The sequence below is a fragment of the Polistes fuscatus genome, unplaced genomic scaffold (genome assembly GCF_010416935.1).
Source record: "Polistes fuscatus isolate 324 unplaced genomic scaffold, CU_Pfus_HIC Scaffold19, whole genome shotgun sequence".
NCBI lineage: Eukaryota > Metazoa > Arthropoda > Insecta > Hymenoptera > Vespidae > Polistes > Polistes fuscatus.
Window position 1 is genome coordinate 2,144,463 of NW_025113095.1, and position 12,186 is coordinate 2,156,648.

A 12,186-nucleotide genomic window follows, 5' to 3' on the forward strand; every position below is an offset into this window, starting at 1 on the left:
TTTTTTTTTTAATCGGCCAATAAAATAAACAGGTAATAAATTATTCAATTTTCGCATAAGCCGCATAATTAGCAATTCCGCAACGATTTTTGTGTCTTGCCAATCTCATGTAACCACCCTCACCCCAATGTTCACCCCACCAATTCTTCAAAATCCACTCGGTTGGGGTATATCCAACGATTAGTATAGCATGATTTACTATATCCGAGGAACATGCAACGTCATCGTAAACGCCTTGGCTGTAAATTTATTATTTTCAGTTATTTAAACATAGATAATAATAATAATAATAATAATAATAATAATAATAAATATTTTACTTATGTTTCATTTTAAATGGATAATTTTGATTATCACAAATTTCAAATAATATAATTTTGTATAATACGTAATATTAAATATAAATAATAATATCTGAACGTACACTGTTATCTAATGTATGACATAAAAAATATTATAAATAATCTTACGGTATGCATAAATTTTGGATAAATGAGAATGCAACGAGGATGCAAATTTTATCCTTTGAAATAACACGAGTTCGATGACTTGAGTACTCGTCGGGAAGATTAGTTACATTTTTTGCCATATTTTATTTTTTGCCAAGGTTATCATCGTAAGAAATTAATCACGTTCTTTTTTTTTTTTTTTCAAAGATTTTCGATGGTATTTATGCCTTGTATTACAAAAAAGAAATGAGAAACGTTACGCGTTTTGCGATAAAGGTCACGTTCTTCCAAAAAAATCATTATGATATATTGATTACTATAAAAGTTAATTGATTGTTTCATTTAAAATAATTATTAATCCGACCACCAACAGTGTGAAATTGTTGCGTAAATATAAAAGTGAGTAAGAAAAGATATTAGTTTTTTATTTGTATCATTATTATTATTATTATTATTATTATAATTATTATTATCATCATCATTGGCCATAGTTAATGAGTTATGTTTGATAGTATTATCCGGTTGTTTGAATTTCAAAAATAATATTATATGTGTATATAAGTTTGCGCGCGTGTTAGTATAGATATTAATTATGTTTGTAGAAATTTATTTGTTCCAAGTTGCATTCAACTCCGATTATTTTATAAAAGTAATTAGAAATTTTTGTATATCATAAATATATTAAAAAAAAAATTATAGATCAATATTTTTCAAAAATTATATGACGTTATATATTTAAAAAAATATAATCTTTTAATATGACTAAAATTATCTTACGATTTATCCGAATAATGTGTATACGATTCATTCAATTTATATATATATATATATATAATATAATGATAACAAATTATATAACAAAACGATTATTTATTTTATTTAATCCGTATAATCGTAATATTAAAATTAAAATTTAATAATGACCCGATAAGTGATTATATATTATTATTATTATTATTTAATTTGAGCGCATAATATAATGCAAGATTATTGGAATAAATATTAAAGAAAAATCTATTAACGTAATATCATTGAGATATCGAAATAGTTTTATTTAAAGAAGAGAAATGCTTTCTCTTTTTTCTTCTTGCTTTTTGTGAAATATGAATTATTAATAGGTATAAATTAATACGCAGAATATATTTTGTTCTCTCAGGGACTTTCAACTCGAATGAAAGATAAATTCGAAAATATACATTTACTCACTGATAGAGCTGGAAGGTCTTCGGGTTCGCATTTATGGATGCTGCTACAGGACCAATCGTTGCAACAGCTACTTGCAATGCTTTTTCGTCACGTGCTGGTAAAACTGCCCATGACGTTATGTTAACGATACTTTGATCCCTTACGAAATGACATTGGCCTTGCTAATAAAACAGTACGAAGACATTTTATTGTAAATTTTCAATATATTGCAAAATTCCCAAATTTTGTACTACTTCATTTTCCAAAAAAAGAAAAGAAACAAAAGAAAGAATGGATTACAAGGATACTTACTTTACCCTTGTAAGGATACATATCCTGGCGCATAATTCCTTTAGATTTCTCAAGATATCTCAGGGTATTCCTAAGGGAACCCCCGTTACAACCAATATTCCCAGTGATCGTACTGCAATCAACCAATTGCTGTTCGCTCAATGGTATTAGCATGCCAGTCTGCTTAAATAATTGGCCCTCTATCGTGCCAGCTATTGAATATGCATAACAGCTTCCACATTTCATTTGATTCACTGGCTTCGTCACAAAGCCACGTTCTCGCCAATCCAAGTGAGATGGTACGAGTTTTGGATCATTAAAAGCTGACGAGACCAACTCGTCATCGGACACACGTCTTCTTCTACTTGGTCTTAATCTTACCTAGAATTTTATTTGAAAAAGAAAAATACATAAAAAAAAACACACACAAAATAAAAAGATTTAAACTCGTTGACATTAATTTTGTTCTTTTATTTCAAAGTATTGAAAGATTATTTGATTATTAGAGATAGATCATATATTTATAAACAATTTGTATATAATTTAAATATAATTATTGTGAAGTATTTCATTACAATTACTTCTGATAATTTTAATTACTTTCATTTATTATTGTATCATAACGATATAAGAAGAATTCTAAAATAATGTGACACAGATTCTAATTAATTCAAATATTTATATCAGAGTACTTTTAATCATAGTATATATTTTAAAATATTCTAATTTAAATAAAATATCTACATATGTATGTATAAATATTTATGCAGAGACAAACTAAATCGTAAGATTCAAGAAAGTCCTTAAGCACGTTATCGCATAATCGAAGATCTACATACATTTAAAGAATATAAGTTATGTATATGTATTTTATATATATGTGTATAAATATCGTTCGATCGATAGATCGTCTTAACGTTCGTTCTCATCTCTATGTTTCCATTATCACGAATGTGAGAAAGGTGTAATAACACGAAGCACGAAATTTATGGATGCTTCCTAAATAAGCTATCTCGGTTTAGTTCTTTACTCTATGAATAATTTATAGAGACTGTTGTACATGATAACAAGCCGTACACGATCATGCCAAGTTTTATAATATTAATGACGACGATATATCCAACATGACTCTTCAATACTATATATATATATATATATATATATATATATATATATAATCTACAATATGAATATGTATATAAGTATATAAAGTATTAATAATATTTATTCATATAATATATTCTCATATAAATTTATAATAAATAAATTTTCACATATAAAAATTATACAAGGTGTTCTTGTGAAATTGGTCGTACAAATAATCAGAGTACGGGGTTGATTCTATTTGACAAATTAAATAGAGAATATACAATTTTGTTTGTTATATTATGTGTAGAAAGTTTGTATTCGAAAAAAAAAAATATATATTATCAAAGAGATAATTTGTCTAATACGGCGTATCATTTGTTTATCTATGAAAGGTTTAAAAATTCTTACCAACCATTTCTCGTACGTACTGTTGAGTGCTTAGATCTGCGATATGGTTGTCTCGTAACGTGTAACCGTGGTGTCCCGCTGCAGCCATTAAATTGTGTTCGTAAATCTTCACGAGATTTTCTTCCCACTTGATTCGTCTCGTGTTCTCGAGATTTCCGCTGTATGTCTTGTTGAAGTGTGCCTGTTTTGTCAGGATTAACGATCGTCCATTAATTTTTGTCAATAAGAGAGATTCAACTTTTTTTTATTTCGTATTTGTTCTTACAATTTTTATTTACAATTTATCAGAATTAACACGTGAGTTAATATTTAATATTTCATTAATTAGTCGTGCATATATGTTAAGATTTTTTTTTGTTCGTTATATAATTTATTTTATATTTCTTTTCGTTTCGACACAAATTTTGATTTACATTACTTTAAGAACATTCGTTACCTTGTAAGCTTGCCAATAGTCGTCGAGTTTGCTTGAAATCTTTGGTGGTAATTGTTTGTTCTTACTAAATAATTGGTATCCTCTTACTTTTAATAGAATTAATAAGAAAAACGAAAAATATAAAATCCATCGTAAACGAATCATCGTTGTAATGTTGAATAAGACGAACTGAATTCGTTACTGTTACTTCGATTTTATTTTTCAATATGTTATTTTAATGTCGCGAGTCAAAAAGTTGATGTTTCAGCAGGAATTATTAAATTACGCCATCGAATCGTTCGTAATTTATTAAACATTTACAGATATACGTATATAAATACACGTATATATGGAAATTTTAGTAAATATTACAAGATTTGCAGTATTTCATTAATTGTATTCATATTAATTTGATTCACGTTATGTAATTTTATAATTTACAAAAAGAATTTCTCTTTGGTATTAATTTTATACATCATTAAATTCATTACAATCTAATATCTTATACATAATATATATTGCATTATATTATACAAATTTTTATTACAAAATGTTAAGAAAAAAAGATATAGTATTTATAAAGATGCGTTGCAGTATTGCTTTTTAGTTTGTCAGACATGTTGGCAAGATGATGAAGATAAGAGAAAAAAGAAAAAAAAAACTAAATTGAAAGAGAAACATTGCACGGTCTTTTTAGCATCCAGAAGTGCATCATTTTTTTCCGAGAAATAATCTACGTTTCTTTTCGTTAGTTTCAATATTTTACTTGCGTGTTACCAACAAGTCATATATGATATACATATACAAATTTTATATACAAGGTGTTCCAGTTTTATCCACGAAATTTTACCACTATATTTAATGATTCAAAATAATTTATTTGCGTTTGATAAACATTTCTTACAAATAAAAATCCATCGATGAAACACCGATCCGTTTTCATTTCATATTTTTTTAATTAAACATTTATAAGAGCCTACATTTGTATAAGATATTTCGTTTATTCTTACCTATAGAATATGGTGGTAAAATTTTGTGGAAAAAAATTAGGACACCTTGTATATATTTATATACCAATGTAAAACGAGTAAGGTAAGGACGAGTTGTCTCTTTTCGTAAGCACGTAGTCGTTAGCGATACAATTTTCATGTTCCATCGATCGTGTCATGAATTTATATTTGAACTTTTTTCCTTTTCTTCGTTTCTTTTATTTGTTTTCATTTTTGTGCAACATCGATTAATACGAGAAAAGACGTCAGTTTAAATAAAAGCATCGGTTTTCACGCTTGTTACATTCATTATCGTTATCTGGCAGGTTGGTATGATAAGGATTCGTTGATCGAGATATATTCGAATGTTTTCACCAAATTTCAATGCTCGTCTAAATTTTTTTTTTTAATTGCATGCAAAGTTATATGTAATATCGTTTGAAATATTATTTTTAATTATTTTTATATTTTTGTATAAGTCGATAATCAATGAAAATGAAGAATGATGTAATATTTAACAAGTTTTATTTATTGAAAAATATTATAATTTAGATAAATGTATTTGTGAAGAAGAGGACATAATGTAAATCATTTTTTTACACAATATTTATTTAAAAGATCCTCTATATTATTTACACATTTATTTCAAACCATGTATTACAAATGAACAAATTATTTATGATTATATTATTTTTTAACAATGCATTATTGAAATTTTCGAATAATTTCTATTTACAGAAATTGAAAACAGTTTTGCAATGAGAGTGAGAGAGAAAGAATGAGTGTAGTACGTCAAACGCCAGTAGGTGGCAATAGTTACGGCGACCGCGCGTAAAATAGTGTCTGCGCATGCGCATTATTAATCCGCGATACGCGTAGTAATTGTATAGACAGTGTGCACCGGCCGAGCAACATAGTTCTTATAATTAATAATATATAAACATAATTCTCTCTTCCTCTACTTCGAAAAAGGTTTAATTTGAGTTTAATTTATTATATTTCATATCCTTTTAAATCCTTTTCTATGTTCTATTATTCAGTTTGTATTGTTTATTTTCTCTCTCTCTTTTTATGATTGCATTTTACTTTGTGATTTCAATTTAAGTCTATTGCTTTATTATTTCTCTCCTCAAGCTTGATTATCAATAATTTAATAAGTTTTCAAATAATATTTAATAATTTAGTAAGTTTTATATGATAATTATAGATTTGAAAACTTTTTTTTAAATGTAATATTCATAAGGAGGTTAGTACACTGTTTCCCTCTCTCTCTCTCTCTCTTTCAAAAACGATAAAAATTTTTAAACAATGTACAATATTTCAAATACAAATGACAGTCATTTGTAATATAAATACATAATTCATATTACATCTACATCTTCCTTTCAAATAATAACAGCAAAAATATTACTCACAATGTATTGTAATAAAATTTCCTAATCATTTCTAGTTAACATTTAATCCTCAATGGTATACTCCATTGCATCTCCCTTCGTTACTCTTATCCCGAGTATAATAAAAAGCAAGATTTATTCATCTGTCTCTGTTTTATTTTTTCATTCTATATATATATATATATTTCTCTCTCTCTTTGTTAAACGCATACATACTTATGCAGTGTATAGATCGTGCGCGCGCGAACTGGTATCGGTTACCCCCACTCCTTGTAATTGGTTGGGTAGTTCCCCTTCTCTCTTTCTCTCTTTCTTTCTCTTTCTCGTACCCCCATTGGACGTATAGTCGTCGTCGTGTCGTCAGCAGCGACTTGCGCGTGCGAGTGGCGAACTGCGCTTCGCTTCGCACTGCGCGCTAGCAGCGCGCACACGCGCGCGCTCAGTGATCGCGATTCGCGACATCCCGCGGGACTGGGAGTCTGCCGTGTCACAGTTGCACCCGATTTTTTTCCCTTCCTATCTTTTATTTCTTTTCTTTTTTTTTTTTTTTATATTTATTCGAACATATTTTGTTTTCTTCTTCCCTCAACGCCCCCCGCCTTTGCCCCCCCTGCACTTTGCTCCCAGTCCGGTCCAACGTTTTGTTTGATTCGCGCGTCGTGTATTATATTCGCGTTTTTATTTTGTTACATTGCATTCTTCCTTTCGATTATTTTACGATACACTTTGTTGGTAAATTTTATTAAAATTCACGATTGGTGTATGAAAAAGTATCGGCGCCATGTTGATTTGTGCGATAGAGAAGATTAACATACGAAATTATTAATAAGAGAAGGAGAGAGAAAGTGAGAGAGAAAGAGAGGGGGAACGAGATGGTAGAGAGAAAGTAATGAAGATGAAGAGGAGAGAGATGGGACGATAGTTTTCGAAAGGAGGAAACGTGTCTTTAACAGCAAGAAAGAGAGAAACATATATATACACATATATACATATATACGTCAAGTATAACCTTGTGTACGAAGAAAAAGAAAGTCTTTGAGAAAACGAGCTGTAAAGTGGAAAACAAAACAAAAATAACATAACCAGAAGAGAAGAGAGTTGATACGTTCTTCTTTTTCTTTCCTTTTTTTTTTCTTTCATTTTTTCCCTCCTTCTTGGATCTTGTTAGAATGGATGAATCTGGTATCGATATGGGATTCGATCTCGCTGCTCTTAACGATATCGATACGAACGATCAACACGGATTTGGTGATGACGACTTCGAACAAGCACTATCACTTCTATCAACTACTACGAAAGATTTTATGTATTACGAGTTGAAGAGTCGTGCTCCTGACACCGGCAGGTATGTTACTGACCAATTCAACTTTTACACGTTTCGAACGTAACCGCGCATCTTACTTCTCACCGTTCTACCTTTGCGCATGCGCGTGAAATTAATCTCTATTGCATATGTTACTTTCTTTTTCTCCTTTTTTATTTACGTATTTACTTATTTAGTCATTTATTTATTTCTTTATTTTAGATTAAGCCTCTTTTTGTCTCTATCTTTTCCCTCTTTTAAACTTTCTTCTTGTTTTCTACAGTTATATTTAAATTGTTGTCTTTTAAGTAAGTTTCTTTTTTCAGATTAAATTTGTTTTCCTTTACACGTGTTTTTTATCTTTTTTGAGATTATGTTATAAGCTTTTGAGATATATGATGATATTTGTTTCTTTTGGATTTTAAATATGTTTGGAGATTCGAGATTATTATTATTACATTGTTTTTTTCTTTTAATATAGGTACAAAAACTTTGTATCCGTATATTTTCTAAATGCAGAAGAAAAAAAGATACTTATCTTCATTTATATAGGATGATCCTAAAAAAAAGTTTTCAGATATAATTTTAAAATCAATAATATTAAATCAAATTACAAGTCCAAGAAGTTCCAATAAAAATTCATTCATTTTCAAAATCACATTTCAAAATTTTGTACACACCTAGAAACTTTTGGCCTACTTCGAAATAATCTTTCTAAAAATATAAGAAAATAAATGTAAACTTTCAAAAAATATCCACTTATTAATATTCAACATGTTCGTCTATACTTAATTAATATTCTTAAAACATAGAAAAAAATGTTGTACAATTTGTTACAACAAGTAATTTACCAAGATAGAATGCTTCTTCTTTCTTTTTTTATTTTTTAACCAAACGATTAACCCAAATGACAGAACAAAACGAGCATGGAATCTTTAATAAGAATGAGTCGAATATAACTTCTTAGTAACGTCGAATGATCAACGTATATACGTAATTGTAATTGAACCAATATATGCACATGAGATCGTTAATAATAATCAACGTAATGAATTATATGAAATACAACACGAACAAAGATACAAAATTGTCACTCACTGGTGTACAGTGATCAATTGAAAAGAAAGACGAGTTATTATCATGATCGATCATAAACGAACGAAACACTTGTGTTCATTAATTTAACAATAAAAAGAATACAAAACATTTTATATATTTTAAGTATACCAAGATGGGTTGAAAATTTGTAGAGTTTCAAAGTTAAAAAGTAAGTTGGATCGAAAAAAGTTGTTTATGCGTTATGTTCAAAATTTTTCAACCCACTCATATATTCGTTCAATATATTAGGAGTTGTGTTAATCGATAATAATGAAGTTTATGTATATATATATATAACTATAGTACTAATAGTTTTCTCTTATGGATCTTTGCCAAGTTTAAATACGACTGAAATTTCGTAGTTCCCATGTACGTATATATATATGCATCACATATATACATACGTGTACAAGGTGAGGGCCAAAAATTCCTAGGTGAGCCAAATGTTCCTAAGTGATTTAAAAATCAATTACTTCTTTTTTTTTCTCAAATCTTTCAGACTAATTTATTTGTTTTTTTTTCTTTTCTTACTTAAGGCAAAGAAAAAACATTAGAAACATTTACAGTTAGTTTGTTATTAAATACACAACCGTTCTTAAATTCGTGTAAACATTTTTATGATTTTCTTTAAAATGAAATTGAAGGATTTTAATTTAATTCGATGAACATATAGAAATGATTCGTTTGAAAAGGAAATTTATTGAAACGGGTACACCCTGTATATGTATATTCAATTTGGCGCATACACAGTCCGGAATTATTCTTCATAAAAAATTGGCGAATTCGTCGAGCATTCCCTTTTTTATTTTCTTTTTTTTTTCTTTTTTATTTCTTTTTCTTTTCGTTTACACGGGTTATCGAACGATAGCGCATTCCGAAAAAATTCCGCTAGGTTTTTCTTTTTCTATTTTCTTTTCCTCCTCCATCTTTGTCGATGAATACCCCCCACGATTTTTATTTTCGAATTCAGGCTTTTTCGATACGGAAAAATCGCGTATGAAAAATTTATATTCTTCCAAATTTGAAAGCTCGTTTTATTAGTTTCTAATATTTTTGTTTATGCGATTGATTGAATATTGCAAAATGATTCTTATAAATGTTGATAAGTACGAGAATGTTAAAATTATATACAAATTTTCGAAAAATCTCTCACGTCTGTACAATTGTATTATAGAAATATGAGCGAATTTTGTGTTTTTCCAGCGAGAAAATGATCTTTTTCTTTTATGTATGTCAAAACTGCGTTGAGGAATGTCGTTCATTTAACGACAGACGTGTAATGCTTTTTGTGACAGTTCACAAAACGTGTTGAGTCATGCTTCGAAAGCGTTAAGAAGAGACGCGTATCCGTGGTATTTATAGTTTTCTATTTTCAGCTCATTATCCGGAATCAGGGTTATCTAATTCAACACGGTACTTTACCTATCAATCTTCGATGAATAAAAAAGAAGTTATGTTTCGTTGTTACAACGTATTATTATTTCTTTTATTTTATTTAAAATTATTTCAAACAAATCTATATTCAAATTGAACGAATGAATATTTTTCTTCTTTTTTTTTTCTTTTTTTGAATAAAATGCGTTCAGAAATAATAATCACTATATGTATTCAAAAAGAAAAAAACAAACTATGAAATAATAATGTATATTCAAATTATTTAATTAATAGTATTCTATTAATTGATTGACCATGATTAGAGTAACACTTATTTGAAATTATTTAGACAAATAGTTAGGCTTGTAATATTACTAGAAAACTTGGTAATTTCCCAATCAGTAATTTAAATACCAAGAAGAAACTTTTTTAATCGTGCCGCAATATTAATCTAATGATTATTGTATCTAAAATTTATCTGTCGTAATTTTTGCATATTCATCAGTGCTTTTATATATATTTATTTACATAAATACTTGTAAGAAGTAAAAGTACTTTACAATTAATCATTTATTATGAATTAGTAAATACAAAAAATATGCTTAAGAATATTTCATATTCTTCGAATCATAGTAATAATATTTTTTCAAGATTCGTAACAACGCATCAACAGATCAAAAGATAGTTAACGTAACCCAAACACGTTGCTAAGTTGTCTCGTTGAGTGTAAATTATTGCTCATGAGATCATCGGAGCAGTCGTGATTACGAATCTTTGGTAGGAAAACATACAACGTCTGCTACGATAAATAGAAATTCGTTTCAATTGGTCTTCTACTGGTCACATACTGAATGCACACGAATGCAATCGATGAATCATACTTTTTCTTTTTTATTGCCAATAAATACACGCTTGTATATAACACGTATACACGCTAATATCATACACATATATATATATATATATACATACAACAAAAAACTAGTACACGTAACGCGCACAGTATATAATTCTTGAATAAGTATTATAATCATTTTTTTTTTTTTACACTTCTCGTTGTAAGTTCATTAATTTACGTCTACGCAAACTTACCGTTCGAATTCAAAGAAAAGAAAAAAGAAAAAATAATTGCAGAAAGATAGAAAAAATATATATCTATATATAACAAAGTTAAGTTCGTAGAATCTTTTAACGAGGAAAAACCGTAGTGGTATATTACATCCATGAAATTCTAAGGAAGAAAGCACTTTGAAGTAAAAAAAAAACTACCACCTCCTTTCCCCCCCCAAAAAATAGAGAAAAAGAGAGAGAGAGAGAGAGAGAGGAAACTTAAAAAAAAAAAATAGAAAAGATAAATAAAAAGTAGATAGTTGGGGTAAAGAAAGATAGCCGTGATTACGTTTAGCTCTTACTTATATTTTTGTTTTTTCTTTTTTTCTGACAGTGAAATTATCCTTTAAGCATTTTACACACTCCAAGAGTGAGAAAGTTGACTCTCTGCGGCTAGCAGTTTGGTGTAGGGGTTTTTTAAAGGATAATCCCTTTGGATTGGGAAAGAACGAGAAAGGAGTCTCCTAATCTCTCTTACACCATTCCACACCCCTTACTTTTTATCTTTTACTTTTTCCGTTATATTTTCTTTTCTTTTTTTCGTCCATCTTTTTCACAGACCAACTAACTACTACTACTACTACTACTAACAGTAGTTGGTACACTCCGATAGTACCAATACTATTACATGTATTACTATTGCTCGTTATTCCTCTTTGCGGTTATCCACAAATTCCAACTAGCGTGTTGGCAATGTAGCATCGTGTATCTTTTTCTATTTCTCGTTAGTTCTCTCTCTTTCTTTCACATACGTTTTCCACGTTTCTCTTTCTCTTTCTCTCTCTCTCACTCTCTCTGGTTGTGTTTCTGCCTCTCTTGTACTTTTTGCAGTAGTAGCGTACTTCTCGTTTCGATAAAAGCTGGTAGTGGTGGTGGTGGTGGTGTTGTTGTTGTTAGTGTTGGTGTTGGTGGTGGTGTGTAACACCGAAGTTCGTAATTGTCGGCTTTTGTCGGCATACGATGATATCACGAAAAAATAGGCATCACACCACTGTCTCTGCGATTCTTTACTTTCAGGTATTCCAGAACGTTTCTCTCGGTTTTTTTCCTGATTGCTGCTACCCGTAGTTGGGATACTGCT

At 29.1% G+C, this 12,186-nt stretch overlaps 2 protein-coding genes across 3 annotated transcripts in view; one reads left to right on the forward strand and one right to left on the reverse strand.

Annotated features, from left to right (window-relative positions):
- On the reverse strand, positions 1–6,922 carry LOC122515658 (procathepsin L-like). 2 transcript variants are annotated; one of them, XM_043633056.1, is made up of 5 exons: positions 6,242–6,922; positions 3,427–3,603; positions 1,947–2,306; positions 1,656–1,816; positions 1–239 (listed from the first exon to the last, which is right to left on the reverse strand). In XM_043633056.1, the coding sequence occupies exons 2-5, from the start codon at positions 3,508–3,510 to the stop codon at positions 41–43; spliced, it is 804 nt and encodes a 267-aa protein (XP_043488991.1). In that variant the 5' UTR covers positions 3,511–3,603; positions 6,242–6,922; the 3' UTR covers positions 1–40. The 2 variants fall into 2 exon arrangements, with proteins under 2 accessions (XP_043488991.1, XP_043488990.1); XM_043633055.1 differs by lacking the exon at positions 6,242–6,922 and adding an exon at positions 3,859–4,272.
- Positions 6,923–7,389: 467 nt separating this feature from the next.
- The window catches only part of LOC122515902 (microphthalmia-associated transcription factor), a 79,821-nt gene continuing 75,024 nt past the window's right edge, over positions 7,390–12,186 (forward strand). Inside the window, exon 1 of the mRNA XM_043633395.1 lies at positions 7,390–7,565. Coding sequence (XP_043489330.1) covers positions 7,390–7,565 — 176 coding nt within the window. The remainder of the gene's footprint in view (positions 7,566–12,186) is intronic.